The 16,551-nt window shown below is 33.5% G+C and overlaps 1 protein-coding gene across 1 annotated transcript; it reads left to right on the top strand.

The window, feature by feature from the left end:
* Window positions 1–5,589: 5,589 nt before the first annotated feature.
* LOC147473256 (vacuolar cation/proton exchanger 3-like) lies at window positions 5,590–8,825 on the top strand. The gene is made up of 11 exons (XM_086587681.1): window positions 5,590–6,079; window positions 6,293–6,360; window positions 6,451–6,479; window positions 6,590–6,789; window positions 6,911–7,123; window positions 7,236–7,364; window positions 7,472–7,588; window positions 7,690–7,743; window positions 7,837–7,953; window positions 8,129–8,219; window positions 8,330–8,825. The coding sequence occupies exons 1-11, from the start codon at window positions 5,795–5,797 to the stop codon at window positions 8,392–8,394; spliced, it is 1,368 nt and encodes a 455-aa protein (XP_086443807.1). The 5' UTR covers window positions 5,590–5,794; the 3' UTR covers window positions 8,395–8,825.
* The last annotated feature ends 7,726 nt before the right edge of the window (window positions 8,826–16,551 follow it).

Below are 16,551 nucleotides of genomic sequence, written 5' to 3'. Positions count from 1 at the left end.
CTTCTGGTCCTGCGGAATAATACTTGATGCCGGGCTTATATTTATTATTACTAGCTACTGTGCACGTGGTACCCACGTGGGATCTACAAACTTTTTTTTTAAATTTTTTTTAAAACTTATAAACATTACATTACTATTTTGCCCCTAAAAAGTTAAAAAAAATAATAATAAAATATAAAATGACCAATATCCTCGTACGTCCACGCACATTCACTATTCATTCGACCCCTCGTTTTTCTATATATTAAAGATATGGTCTGCATTGCGGGCTTTAATTTGGGCCCCCACTCCCCTTTACGCCCAACAACATTCAATCCGCTCACATGACTATAGTTAATAGGCCCCACCTTCTAACTTAGTTGTCGGGTCATTATCATGCTAATGGCTGTTATAATTGATTTTTGGACATCTAACTCCGATCGCTTTCTTTAATTGGGTTTTTCAGTTTTTGTAAGCCTCCAAATTCAGGATGATCACTTCAAGTCGGTCTCCATATATGTCCACTCATTTTAAGAGTATACAAGGAGATTCACAAGTAAAGAAGAGGTTGCAGTATATTCAAACATCGACATGATTAATGAAATGGACTAGTACAGGGCAGCCTAATAATTTGTTAATAAGTTCCAAAACATGGTCCCTTATAGGACAGTTCCGTAACATTTGTTTAATTACAAGTCAGACAAACAGTCACAAACGAAAGAAATCGTGTTGATCCCCGCATCAATAACAGTAGCTACTCCACCGTCCTAACCACGTGATCGACCTTCTCTTCGAGCCAGTTAGCCAGCTAGTTGTAGAAAATTTGTTCAACTTCACGGAATTTTGATGATAGCTAATGTCGACTTCAAGGAGAACCAAATGACAACGATATCAGTACTTGATAACCATACGGATCAATAAGCTACACATGCATATATTTGGACTAGATGAACTGTTCAGTAGGGTCGAGTACGTGAACGATGTTGAAGGAAGGCAGGAATTGAAGCTTCATTGGTATGTAGTATAGTGTAAACGAATATTTTGACATTTTCATTTAATTTTGACAATCAAATCCTATCAACATTTAAGGTCTGAAAGAATATTTAGACGTCTGGTAGAAATGGTTGGTAGTTGGTATGCATCCTCTCAATTTGTAGTTCTTAAGTTCTTTTTAAGAAGAAGGTTCCAAATAGTGTAGTTGAGGTTTTAGGTACATGGATCATAATATCAATAAAAATGACAGAATAGTGAATGCTACGAACTGCAGGCTGGGTTTAGATAGGCCAATAGATTGTGAAAGCTTGCTGGAAATCTGAAAGCATTGCTCAGCAACATAAACCAGACATCCATTTCTTGCTGATGATCTTCTTTTCTATCCACCAGACATCTATCTGTGCAGCGCTTGTAACAGAATCCATTCGTTCTGATCTCTCCATCAAACCAGTTGGACAGAACTCATAATTGCTTTTTGTTATTAAATAAAACATTAAATGTCAAAGCCAATGAAAATCATTGTCGATCTTTCATTGCAAATAACGAAGAAGAAGAAGTCGACTAAGCCTAAATGCAACACCATCTATACATCTATTACTTTCATCACACAAAAAGGATTACTACAAAAAAATATTGATATTGATCCTTGTACAAATATTCAAGACCATCATCTTGATAACCGCTTTAATTTCCTTTTTCATAAAGCTAAAAGAATTAGATCTAGACCATTTGTTTAGCATAAACAAAAATTAAGGATTTCGGATGATTGTTGATAAAATATCAGTTGCCGACTTGCCATTATTGCCAAAGATGTGAAAGACCGAAACCAAAATAGTGAACTTGTTGAACGTTTATAAGTCATTTTGTTGCCTAGTTTTTTGGGTTTGGCCTCACAGATTTTCTTTTGGACGGTTTATTTTTTGGGTTTGCCTCGTCCAGATTTTATTTCCTTTTGGACGGTTATAACCAATGTGCGTTCTAATTCAAGGAGAGAATGATCTCTCCTTATCAGTTGTATTCACTATTTCACAATGACTTGAGAAGTCGACATGGATTACGCGCGCAACTAGCATATAAACCAAATAAAGTACAACAAAATTTAAGATAGTACCTTACATCAAGCATGTTCAAGTTTTTGTTCCGAGTGAACCAATCAATTATTGTTTGCAAAATTAGATATGAGCTAGCAATACTGCCACGTAATCGTTCTTATATTAGGAAACTTCGTGCAAGCTTCCATTTTCCCAATCAGTATATCTCTGAATCTCTGATGTATCCCATACGGCCATACTCTATTGTTTTGTTGTTGCAAATGATCGAACAAAAAATCGGCTGGTGTTCGATCACCTTTATAATTTGGTTGTGAAAGACAGAAAGTTCCTCGAAGTTTCTCCTGACATGTTCTGTTGTTTTCTACATTATTCACATATCTTAGTTTCTTTCTTCCTATTTTATGGCGATACGCATTACTCTTTAATTAGAATGTAGCTTTCTAAACAAATAATAAAGGACTGATACTCACTGTCTTGTAAGTCTCCTTACGGCGTACATTATATTACGTTCCCAACTGAAAATTTTATTCACTATCGTGGTAATGAAAAGTGGAAAGGTGAACCTTAACCAATCAAACAAAGTAATAAAAACACAGAGCTAATGCAATTTATACCATCATATTTTTGGTCTTTCCACTGTCTGCAGCCTTTTTAGAATTGTTATACAGACTCAACTTACAATAAGTTGGACACTTGCACGCTTGCAGTGAGAAAGTCTACTTAAAAAGTTGAGATTATTTAAGTTAAAAAGTTCATCCTTAAAAACTAGTATTTTGTCACGGGTATAAAATTATCACTACTTTCATTACTCTCTGGGAGTGTGGCTGTGTGGGGACTGGGAAGTGCCGAAGTGGCCTGGGGGACTGGGGAGACAATTCGTTCACTCTTATATAATATTCTTTTACTGCTTCAAGAAACAATAAGCAATAATGTCCACAGTCACACTTTTTTAATATCTAATTCAAGAGAATTTAAACCAAATGTTTTGACTGAAAGAAAACTACCAAATCCTAACCTAAACCTATGCTATCAATATCAGTCATCTAAACCGATTAGTTTTTAATGTTTTTTTAATTGATTTAAAAAAAAATCTCACCGAACTAATTTAATTGTCGAAAAATGACTAAAAAAGATATCAAACTTTACGCCTTTTAACAATATGGGGACCAAACTTTTTTTCCTGACAGTTTGGAGACCAAACTGTTTGATTTTTGCTATGTGGGAACTTCCATCAAATTTTTCTAACACCGTTTCTAATTTGTATTAATTTTTTTTTCAACATTGCAAATTAGAAAATTTATATTAATTTTTTTCAACATTACAAATTAATTTATATTAAATTTTTTTTCAACATTACAAATTAATTTTTTTTGTATTAATATATAAAATGAAAATTAATACAAATTATAAACGGTGTTAGAGAAATTTGACGGAAGTTCCTACACTGCAAAAATCAAACAGTTTGGTCCCTAAACTGTCAACTAAAAAAGTTTGGTCCCCATATTGTCAAAACATGTAAAGTTTGATACCCTTTTTAATCATTTTTCCTTTAATTGTCGAATTGACCGATGAATCAATCGAGATAATCGATTTCTCGCTAAATCGAAAAAAAAAAATTATTAAAAATATCGGTTTCCCACCCAAACAAATATGTAAAATTAACGAATTGGATTTTTAAACTATATTAATAATAATATAACCTAATCAATACACAAAGCTAATAGTTTATTTATTTTCTCATCACTAATGAAAATTAAATATACAATTTATTGTATTATCTCTCTAATATATATTATCGCTTCTCTCTCCTTTTATTCCTTTAAATATTTAACTTAATTTTTGTGTTTGACATTTAGTACTCCAAAATTGAGCTAGTTAGATATGATTATGAGAATTTGATATTTGTTGTTGTATCTCGGATTACTATTTAAAAATATTTAGTATGATTATATTATTATATATTTTGAAAATATCAAATATATATATATATATACCGATTAACTGGATATCGCTACTCGATCAATAGTTCCGAAAACCGATTTTAATTGCTTACATCCTAACTCCTAAAATCCCTAGTAGTATTCAGAAAGAATGTACATGAATTGTGAAGACTCCGGAATTTAGTTTTGCTTGAGAGTGTTTGTTTACCCCCTACCTACGTGGCAAACGCCCATTCTTAGGGGTCTCTATTTTTTTTCATTTAATCCACGGCCCAATTTGCAATCTTGCGTGGATCAATATATAGGCCATTAACTCGTGTGTCTAAGGTGAACTTTAGCTTACACGACTTGCCACTAATGTAATTTATGTCAAGATTCATTTCTTATCGAAAGAGATAATTATCGGGTTGAAAGTTATAGTCTATCACAATTACTCAAGCAATTTCTACAAAGATTCTTGAAATTTCTGAGGACTCTCTACTCTACCTATATAAATACCAAACTTTTTTCATAAGGAACTACGTTGAAACTTGATCCCAGAGAATAGATATATGGTTCGTAAGAGTCATCGTTATTTGGTTCGGTTGGGCCATCTCCCCAACATCAAATTCTTTCGTTTAGTGCGTTCTTTACCATTACCCGCCGTTGTGTTGAAGGCGGTTTCTTTAAAAAGCGATATTCTTGAGACAAAAGGGTCAAACTACTGATTATTGACACTTTGACAGACTTGGACTTAGCATTTATCTTTTTTTAATTTGTGTGTGTGCCGTGTACGTGGAAATAATCTCTTGCCCAGCCACATAAATCATCTCCAAAGAAAATTAGATTATTTAAAAAAATATATTGAAGACAATATTCACAAAAATTAGACAGATGATATAAAAATTTACGTACTGTAGAAGCACTTACCTCTTCTGTCAATTCATTTGCATTATTTTTTTTTCTTTAAGACGAAAAAAAGAACTATAATTTAAAAATATGAATCATTTTAATTGCTTTCCCATTTTTGTGACATTTAAAATTTAATGGTACCCAAATACAGTAAATGCATTTAAGAAGTTCAATTGAACATACTATTTATATGAAGATTATATAATAGCTTTGTTCCTTTTTATGATCATATAGGATTTCGAGCATTAATATATATATAATAATGATATATAAGATATTTCAAATGGATGTATCTTGCTAATTTCTAATGTTGTTTCTCTAATTTTGTCAAATTTTCTTCATAACAATGTGATCATCAATCAGCACTAATTTTAGTCAAGTTATATAACATTCAATCTAGAGAACCACGAGATCAAATAATAAACAAATGCGATTCACGGAGATTACGATAACAAGGACAAAACCATACGCGCCTAACAAATCCAATACGACATTGTAGTATTGTACAACTACAAGCTTCTTTAGAACAAAATTTCACTATACAGACTAAAGTACATACCTAAATGCACACGTATCATATACATACAAACAAAGAAATATCAATTAATTTGTTTCCATATATATCTACTGGCTACAGCCCCATGTGGCATGCTGACCCACTCTTCTGTTGCCATGCAAACATAGCAAGTTAGCAACAAATCTACAAACGAAGCTTCGAGGAAAATGCGAATGACACATAACGGGCGAGTATCTCTATCGTCTCAGGTCTATATATGTTTGTACCACTAACTCATTCTTCTTACAGAGGAAGAGAGAGTGGAAAAAGATAGGCCTCTAGTTGTAAGCAAGAAAATTGTCAAACTTTAGCCAAGAATTTATTGTAGGGTGCCGTACATCTTGTACAAGTGTACAACTGGCAGTGTACTTGTCTGTCGTACTATGGCCTCACCACAAGAGAACTGGGCGAACTTGGAGAATGGCAATGTGAAGGGATTAAGTAAGGAAATCCGTCATGGTCATGCTCATCACGGTCGAACTGCACACAATATGTCATCGTCGTCATTGCGCAAGAAGTCTGATCTTGCAATGGTGTCCAAAGTTAAGATTGGGTTTCTCAGACAATTCTTAACCAATCTCCAAGAAGTCATCTTGGGGACAAAGCTTTCTGTTCTCTTTCCAGCTATTCCTTTAGCTATCATAGCACAAACTTACAATTTTGGAAGAGTGAGTACTATACTATTCATATGCTCAAGTATTTGTATAGAATGACATTATATGGATAGTGGATTCCATCATCTTCTTATTCCAGCGCCACACATTTTATTTGTTATATACATTATTAAAATATGTTGTTAGATGAGAACATTATTTTCATTTTTTTTTTTTTTTTTTTTTTTTTTTTTTTTATCCTCTTCTAATGTTCTTCATTCGGTACAGCCATGGATATTTGCTTTGAGTTTACTTGGACTCACTCCTCTTGCTGAAAGAATCAGCTTCCTAACAGAGTAAGTCACGAATGTTATAAAATCTTCAAAATTTCCTAATGATTGATATCGATCTTGATGGTTTCTAATTTTTAATATTTTTATTTGCAGACAAATAGCATGTTTCACTGGCCCAACAGGTATTATTTTTAAACGAAATTAAATCATTTCACATTAACTGGAATACTTAATACACATACATTGGCTTTTGATTCTATAGTTGATTTTAATATTATTTATGAATTTGCAGTTGGAGGACTTCTTAATGCAACTTGTGGGAATGCAACAGAGCTTATAATTGCAATTTTTGCTTTATTTCAAAGAAAAATAGATGTGGTTAAGTACTCTCTATTGGGTTCTATCATTTCAAACCTTTTGCTAGTACTTGGAACTTCTCTATTCTGTGGAGGCATTGCTAATATAAGACACAAAGAACAAAAATATGACAGGGTAAGCCTTCTCTTAATTAACAAACAAAGAAAAATCAGATTCTGGTTTTAAGCATTTACCTTCTAATCTATCAATCACATTAGTAATAACTGATTATATTAATACGACGTCGTCATAACAGAAACAAGCGGACGTGAACACACAACTCCTATTGCTCGCTTTGTTGTGCCACATGCTGCCTTTGATGTTCAAGTATACTTCTACAGCTGACGCTCTCACAGGGATCCCCACTCTTCAGTTGTCAAGAGCAAGTTGCATAGTAATGCTGCTTACCTACATTGCTTTACTTTTCTTCCAACTGAAGACTCACAGACAATTCTTCGAAACACAAGAGGTATTGATAAATAGAGGACAAAAACATTAGTTGATAGAGTTAACAATGCCCCCCAACAGATTTTAATTTATTTAGTTAAAATAAGCTAACTGACTCGGGCAAACTTGATCAGGATGAGAATAGCGACGATGTGGTTGCTGAAGATGAGCCGGTGATAAGTTTCTGGAGTGCATTTGCTTGGTTAGTTGGAATGACTTTGGTCATAGCTTTGTTATCTGAATATGTTGTGGGTACAATTGAGGTGCGTGTGCCGCCCCCCCCAACCCCTCTTTTTCTTTTCTACTGCATCACTGTTACTGCCAAAGACTTGTGTCACTATTACTAATTAACAACTGGAACTTTGTTCAGGATGCGTCGACCACTTGGGGTCTATCCGTGAGCTTTATTAGCATCATTTTGCTACCTATTGTTGGAAATGCTGCTGAGCATGCTGGGGCAGTCATATTTGCCTTCAAAAACAAATTGGTATGCAATGCTAGTAATTAAGTTTGAAATCTTAGACATTGAAACTTCAACTGTTGTGACCTTGTAACAAGTTCATAATATACATTCTGGGAATTTCGCAGGATATAACTCTAGGTGTTGCTTTGGGGTCTGCAACTCAAATTTCAATGTTTGTGGTAAGACTGAACCAGCAGCATTTAAATTCCATTTTGGTCGGAGTTGGCGACTTTGGTCACAATTTTAATATCTTCTACTTTGATGTGGTTCAGATTCCCTTGATTGTCACCATTGCATGGATACTAGGCATCAACATGGATCTCGATTTTAATCTTCTTGAAACTGGATCGCTTGCTTTGTCCATACTAATCACGGCCTTCACTTTACAGGTATCCCTATACGTTCTTCAACTCATTGTAATAGCTAATAACTTAAAACACGGTACTAACATAATCCTGTTACTGTTCGTGTTTGCCACTTACAAGATAGAGAAGTCATAATTAATTACTTGGTTTTAACTTAGTTGCTAATATGTTAATCATCATTTGCCGATGTTATTTGTAGGATGGGACTTCACACTATCTGAAAGGCTTGGTTCTTCTGTGCTGCTATGTTATTATTGGAGCATGTTTCTTCGTCCTCAAAGCTCCACTTGGTAATTCTTATTCAGAAAAATCGTAATTGCAAATGGATTTTCATTATGTATATCTCAGTAACTCCAACAACTATATATGTCCTTAACTTACGGTCTTTTCCAAACTTCAGTGCCAAACACGAACATCCTCAACTCTGGAACCGTTGCATTGTCTGGAGGAGCCTTGGCAGCTTAAGAGGCAGGCTTCGGCCTGCGGGGATGGATCCCCAAACCAAAAACAGTTCATCGATCTATGCACTATACCGCAGATGCCAGCTTCAAGAAAGCAAGTGTGCATTGGTCATTCTTTCATTCGATTGGTACAACCCAAGCAAGTGATTCAACATTTACAGTTCTTTTATTGATGAATGATTCTGTAGTGATTCAATAGGCCGAAGTGGGTACTAGTAAGCTATCATTAATAAGATGGATACCTATTAAAATACCCATGAAGCTTGGAGAGGAATAGAACGTACACCTTATATATGATGATCATGTAATTGACTCTATGTTTTGGCTTTGGTCTCTAGTCCTAATGTATTTGAATGGCGTAGCGCATGGACCTTTCGTTTTATCTGTGTTTTCTGAAATCTGAATAATAATAAAATATTCGATTGTTTGGTTTCATTTATCACTTAAAAATTTGTATTGTACGAATATAATGGTTTCATCTTTGCTGTATGAGAGAATATACCCAATGATTTCAAAAGTCAGTTTTTTGGACTATGAATTCCCAATGCCATCTCTGCTAATTGCAAAATCCAACCTTCTGTTTTCAACAAGGGTTTTAAGCACACAATCCATACATATATACTTTTTTTTTTTGTTAACCAAACTAATTTATTTTTTGTTAACCAAACTAATTTATTAATAACTTAATCACACCAAACGGTATCTACACATACCAGTAGCGTCCATACTAAGTATACTAGCTTTCGACCCCGTCCTACGAACGGGTGTCATTATATTAAATTATTGTAAAAAATATTAGCAACTATGCATAGCTATGAGATATGAAAATTATATTAATTAGTCATTCAAATTTTTTGCATCACTCTCTATAAAAAGGAAGCATCAAACCTTGATAAAACTCATCGATTTCTTTTTGTTGTTAGGTTTAATAATAGAAGTTTGATTGAAGTTTTGTGAGAACGCCCAATGTGACGAAAATAATATTGAAGCTACTTGAATAGCATGACATTCTTAATCATAATAAAAAAAATTATGATAAACACTTCTTAAAATGCAAAACTATATTTGTCGAGACATTTATTCTCCCTACATATAATACAAACATGTTTTAGGGTTATTAGTTCAATGCATTTGCATCACGTTTATGATTTTCCATTAATTATTCTTTGAGGTTAGTTCAATGTAGTACATTGCATTCAGTTTCCAATTTCTCATTAATTATTCTTTGATGTTAGTTCAATGCAGTTGCATCAAGTTTCCGATTTTCCATTAATTATTATTTGAAGTTAGTTTAGTGAAATTGCATCCACTTTATAATTTCCCGTTAGTTATTCATTAAGGTTAATTCAGTACAGTTGTATCCAGTTTTCGATGTTTTGTTAATTAGTCTTTGAGATTAGTTCAATGCATTTGCATCCAGGTTTCAATCTCCCGTTAATTACTCTTTGAGATTAGTTCAATACATCTGCATCCAGTTTATGATTTTTCGTTATTTATATTTTGAGGTTAGTTGAATGCAGTTGCATCCCATTTCCCATTTTTTTTTTAGGCTAGTTCAATGAAGTTGCATCCAGTTTCCGATTTCTCGTTAATTATTATTTGCGGCTATTTCAATACATTTGAATCCAATTTTCAATTTCATGTTAATTGTTCTTTAAGGTTAGTTCAATGCATTTGCATCCAGTTTTTGATTTACGGTTAATTATTCTGTGAGATTAGTTTAATGCATTTGCATCCATTTTTCGATTTCTCGTTTATTATTTAATAAGATTGCATTTGCATTTAGTTCCCGATTCCCAATTAATTATTATTTGAGCTTATTTCAATGAATTTGCATCCAGTTTCCAATTTTCCGTTAATTATTTCTTGAGGTTAGTTTAATGCATTTGCATCCAATTTATTATTTATGCTTTGAGGTTAGTTCAATGCAATTACATCCGTGTTAATCCGATTTCCCATTAACTATTCTTTGAGGATATTTCAATGCATATTTGCATTTAGTTTTCGATTTCCCACCAATTATTCTATGAGGTTAGTTCAATGCGGTTGCATTCGGTTTTATTATTTTGTTAATTATTTTTTGAGTTTAGTTCAATGCATTTTGCATCCAGGTTTGGTTTCCCATTAATTATTATTTGAGGTTTATTTGATGTATTTTGCATACCAATTACGATTTCCCATAAAAATTTTCAAGGATTTGCATCCAATTTCTAATTTTCCGTTAGTTATTCTATGACGTTAGTTTAATGCAATTGCATCCAGTTTCCGATTTCTAGTTAATTACTTTTTTAGTTTAGTTTATTGCATTTGCATAAAATTTTCAATTTCCCGTTAATTACTCTTTGAGCTCAGTTATGTATTTGAATACAATTTTTGATTTTCTTTTAATTATCCAATGTGGTGTGTAATACCAACTTCTACTAATCCATCTGTAGTGTCCTTGCAAACATGACATAAAAAATAATTATATTTGATTTACTATGTTAGATCATCAAAGATTATCCAGTTCCCAATTTTCTGTTAATTATTCTTTAAATTATGCATTACTCGCTATGTGGAATCTGCAAAGATTATCTATGAACGGGTATTGTTATATTAATTATTCTAAAAAATATTTGCAAATATGCATAACTATTATATATTAATATTATATTAATCACTCATCCAAATTTCTTATAACATTGAAAACCTCACTCTATATTAAAAAAAAAACTCACATTTGATAAAACCCTCCAACTTCATTTTGTTGTTTAATAATAGAAGTTTGATTGAAATTTTGTGAGATTGCCTAATAAGGCGAAGTTCATATATATTGACGCTACTTGAATAGCAAGGAGTTACCAATCATACGGAAAGAGATAAGATAAACACAATTCTAAATGCAAAACTATACTTATCGAAACATTTTCACAACATATAATCCAACTATGTTTTGAGGTTAGTTCAATGTATTTGCATCCAGGTTTCGATTTTCCGTTATTTATATTTTGAGGTTAGTTCAATGCGGTTGAATCCAATTTTCGATTCCGTTATTTTTTTAGGTTAGTTCAATGCGGTTGCATCTAGTTTCTGATTTCTCGTTAATTATTATTTGCAGTTAGTTCAATACATTTGCATCCAATTTCCAATTCCCTGTTAATTGTTTTTTGAGGTCACTCAATGCATTTTGCATCCAATTTGATTTCCGATTAATTATTTTGTGAGATTAGTTTAATGCATTTGCATACAGTTTCCGATTTCTCATTTATTATTTGATAAGGTTGCATTTGCATATAGTTTCTGATTTCTCGTTAATTATTGTTTGAGGTTAATTCAATGAATTTGCATCCAGTTTCCAATTTTCCGTTAATTATTTATTGAGGTTAGTTCAATACATTTGCATCCAGGTTTATTTTTAAGATTAGTTGGTCTTGGTTGCATCCGATTTCCGATTTCCCGTTAATTATTCTTTAAGATTAGTTACACGCATTTGCATCATGTTTCTAATTTATAATTAATTTATCTTTGAGGTTAGTTCAATGCAATTGCATCCAATTTTCGATTTCCCGTTAATTTAATCTTTGAGGGTTAGTTCAATGCATTTGCATCCGATTTCCCGACAATTATTTTTTGATATTAGTTTGATGTATTTGCATCAAAGTTTTGATTTACCGTTAATTATTCTTTGAGGTTAGTTTAATGCAGTTGTATCCATATTCTAATTTTCTATTAATTACTTTTTAAGATTAGTTCAATGCTTGCATTTGCATCTAGTTTTCGATTTCTCGTTAAATATTATTTGAGGTTAGTTCGATGCATTTGCATCAAGTTTTTGTTTTTTTTTCATTTTATATTATATATTTTGTGATGTTATTTTTTGTGTAATTTAATTTTCCACATATAATTTGTTTTGGTTTGGTATATAATTTATTTAAGCCCAACGTCCACTTTAACTGAATCTCGTTATATATATATATATATATATATATATATATATATATATATATATATATATATAATAAATGTTTAAATCCCATTGTCGTAATTATTGTGGTCAGAATAGTGATTTTTGGAATCCTTGATTATGAATAAATGTTTAAATCCCATTGTGGATGATGCATCAAATCGAAAGGGTTTTAGAAAAATCGTTTTCGGTGGAAACTATTATTTTTAGCAATTTAGTTTTTTGTCTCATATTTTTTTTTTCCTAATTAGCTATATTGTTTAGGAAAAGTTAGAGACTTTGTGAAACTCTATATGGGATTATTTTTCTGTAATTAGTTATAGTATTTAGGAAAAGTTAGAGACTCTCTGAAATTTTAGATGAGATTGTTTTCTTATTTATATCCTACTTTTTTATAAGTAGTAATAGAGTTTAGAAAAAACTGGAGTCCCAGCGAGTGTTCCAAAAAATAGACTGGTGAGGGTATAACTATAATATGGATCTAAGGAATTGGAATACGTCGTAATTATTGTGGCCGTAATTGTGATTTTTCGAATCCTTAACTGAATAAATGTCTAAATCACACAGTGGATGGCGCATCAAATCGAAAGGGTTTTAAAAAAATCGTTTTCGGTGGAAGTTATTGTTTTTAACAATTTAGTTTTTTGTATCCTATTTTTTTTCCCGTAGCTATATCGTTTAGGAAAAGTTGGAGATTTGGTGAAATTCTAGATGGAGGTAGTTTTTTCATAATTAGCTATAGTGTTTAGGAAAAGTTGGAGAGTCTGTGAAACTATAGATGGAATTGTTTCCTTATTTATATCTTACTTTTTTATATTTAGTAATAGAGTTTAGAAAAAATTGGAATCTCTATAAGGATATAACTATAATATATATCTAAGGATAAAGATAAATATTTGTTTCCTATTTTATCTCCTACTTTTTCTTAATTAGTTATGACACGTGGACACTCTAGAAACGCTTCCTCAATTGACGAGGGTAGAGCTATTATATATATATATATATATATATATATATATATATATATATATAATATATATATATATATATATATATATATATATATATACATATAAAAGATGGAGGTGTGGAGAACCAAAGTTCACTATAAACAGGGAGAAAGGGATAGTCTTCATTATGAAGTTGATGAGAGGATGACTAATCTGTTTGTTGAGCTCGTATCGATCCCATTCTTGCAAGATAATCTGCCCCAGAGTTACACTCACGATAACAATGCTGAATCAATGTTTGTGGAATTCCACTTATCAATTCCCATATATCTTCCACAATTTCCTTAATTTCCCATGGAACTTGGCTATTTTGATGATTAAGGAGATTGCAAAGGAAACTAGAATCCGTTTCAACAACTATTAGAGGAATTCTAAGTTGTCAAGCTAAGCGCAGTGATATTCGAATATCAATAGTTTCAGCCAGCAAAGATGTTGCATAAGAAATAGGTACAGACCTTGCACAAATTAAAGAACCATCATCCCGTCGAAATAAACAACCAGCTCCACTGGGACCAGGATTACCAAACGAAGACCCATCTGTATTTATTTTTGTCCATCCATTCCTTGGAAAACTCCAAAATATTGGAAGAAGAGTTCTTGAGTGAAACTAATTCGTTGAATCTGTAGTCCAATTTAGAACATTCGATACTAGTGCATTAATCGAACACATAGTACATCTTGTATTAGGTTGAGAACCATCAAACCGACTTTCATTTCAACATTTCCATATCCACCATAAAGATGCTCCAAACCTGATGATATAATCATTTGTCTGGTGTCTACTTAAGGATATAAGAGACTTCATGACATTCTGAAAACACTGGGAGAAAGACAGAGCTTGAATATTTACCAAGGCATGAAGTTGCTGTTGAAGCCAAATAGCCCGTGCAAAAAGGCATTGCAAGAATATATGGTACTGAGAATCATCACCATGATTACACAATGAACACGAGCTATCGACAACAAAACCCTTGGATGCAAGTAACTCAGAAGTATAGAAACAAGTCCTTTACAACACTGCTAGAGAAAAAACCTAATTTTGAAGGGGAGTTTTATTTTCCAAATCAACTTTGTCAACGGAAATTCATTTATGTCTCTGTTCTTGAGTTGCCATAGTAGATCATATGTAGATTTAGCCGTATAGCTAGCAGACTTATGTGGCACCCAAATTTGTCTATCTGCATGGGATTGAAACCTGGGGGGAATGGAGAGGATTTTTGGAAGAATACCCAAAGGCCAAACAACTGACACAACTTCCCAATTCCACTGTCTTGTATGGGGATTTATAAAGTCTGCCACTCTTTCATATATGCATTCTGGTGGTCTTGGAGGTAGAGTGAAACTGAAATCTACAGAAGGTATCCACCTATCTTTATATGCATCTATGGACAAACCATCACCAACTTTCCAAATAAGACCATGATTGAGTATAGGTTTCATCTTCCAAATATTTTGTAAACATGGTGATGCAGTCGATGGTAATCTAGCTTGCATAAAATGGCAGCCGTAGGAAAATATCGAGTCTTAACATTTAGGCCCAAATAGAATTAGGTTCCATTTAGCTGCCATGCTTTCTTACCTAACAAAGAATAATTCCCTAGGTTGAATATTGTATAGTCCCGGACCTCTGTAAGACTTGAAGTGCACACGAAGATAAGAATGATTGAAATTATATTTTCATTACTAAAAATGATGTTCTTACATGTTGTTTATATCTTGAAACATGAACTAGAAATAGTTAATTTGTAGTAGCCATATTCAGGGGATGTATCACATAAGTCTTGGGCCAAGAGATAAGGCCCGGACCATAGTGCATTGGGCCCGAGAAAATAGGCCCGAGGACCAAACTATGTCCGATGAGTAACCCAAGAGAGGGATATAAAAAGGAAGAGGAGGGGAGATAGAAAAGGGGGGCTGAGAATGGAGGCAGAGAGGGGTGAGGAGTGAGAGGTGAACTACGGCGGCTTGATCCCGAAAGGGTACGTAGGCAACCTAATTGGTGCAGCCGATCTAAAAGAGAGCGAGAGTACGAGTAAATTAGGAGGTCGCGGTATTGTGGTGCGACAAATGGCGCCGTCTGTGGGGACTCAATGAGTAGAGAGATGGGGGTGAGAAAAAATGTGGTCGCGATCGCTATTCGGGGTTTGGGGTTTAGAAAAACCAGAGAAAGGTGGGACCTTTCCAGAGAAGCGTAACAGAGAGAAGACGGAAGTTAACAGGAGTACATTGAAGACACTCGTAGAAAAATGTCTTGCTTATCATCTCCACCAATTCCAACACTATCATCTCTCCAACCCCAAAACCCAAACCTAACAAAGAAGAATGGCTATACACTTCACTCAAGTCACTCAAAACACCAACCCAAATCAAAACCCTCCACGCTCAAATCATCAAAACTGGTTTAACACAAAACGACCTTGTCTTCGGTCAACTCTTCTTATGTCGCTCGTTTCCAATACCGGGAACTATGCTCGTCACCTTTTCGATAAACTCCATCACCCCAAACTCTTCTTTTACAATCGCGATGATTAAAGGCTACTCACTACTACGACTTCCATCAAGATGCATTGACTTTATACACTAATGAGGTATCGTTTTGTTACTTGTGATTCTTTTACTTTTCTGGTTGTTTTAAGATCGGTTTCTACTTTTGGAAAGATCCACATTGGCAAAGAGTTGCATGGACTTGTTTTTAAAATGGGTTGCCGAAAGAAAGATCGCTCGTTGACCGCTTTTGATAGATATGTATTGTGCTTGTGATTTGTCGAGTTATGGACGTTGGGTGTTTGATAAGATTGTTGATAAAGATGTTATTTGTTGGAATACTATGATAGCTGGATTTATAAAATGTGGGGAGTATGGGTAGGCGAAAGAGGTTTTTGAACTGATGCATGTTAGGAATGTTTCAATTTGGAATACTATTGTGGATATTGTAAATGTGGGAAATGCGAGGAAGCTATTTATTTGTTTTGGCAAATACCGGTGTCTGATTTGGTTCCTAATGAATTCACGTTTTCTAGCGTCTTGCGGTCTTGTTCTTCTTTGGAGGATTTTGTGTTGGGGATTTGTATTCAGATTCGGAAGATAAAACGCGGGTTTGAGTTGAATCCAGTTTTGGGGAGTGCTTTTGAAATATTTAAAGCTATGGGTTGTGGTGATGTAATTTCTTGGATGACGATGATCTCTTCATGGGTGGGTAATTTCGGGA

The sequence above is a fragment of the Coptis chinensis genome, unplaced genomic scaffold, assembly GCF_015680905.1.
Source record: "Coptis chinensis isolate HL-2020 unplaced genomic scaffold, ASM1568090v1 utg3087_pilon_pilon, whole genome shotgun sequence".
NCBI classification, from domain to species: domain Eukaryota; kingdom Viridiplantae; phylum Streptophyta; class Magnoliopsida; order Ranunculales; family Ranunculaceae; genus Coptis; species Coptis chinensis.
The sequence above is the reverse complement of the archived record's forward strand: the minus strand, read 5'-3'. Positions and strand labels throughout refer to the sequence as shown.

Excerpts from the sequence above, each read along its gene's own strand:
- LOC147473256 (XM_086587681.1), top strand. The coding sequence starts at position 5,795 with ATGGCCTCACCACAAGAGAACTGGGCGAACTTGGAGAATGGCAATGTG. Across the intron at positions 6,790-6,910 it reads AAGAACAAAAATATGACAGG|AAACAAGCGGACGTGAACAC; the intron begins GTAAGCCTTCTC and ends TCGTCATAACAG. Across the intron at positions 8,220-8,329 it reads CGTCCTCAAAGCTCCACTTG|TGCCAAACACGAACATCCTC; the intron begins GTAATTCTTATT and ends TCCAAACTTCAG.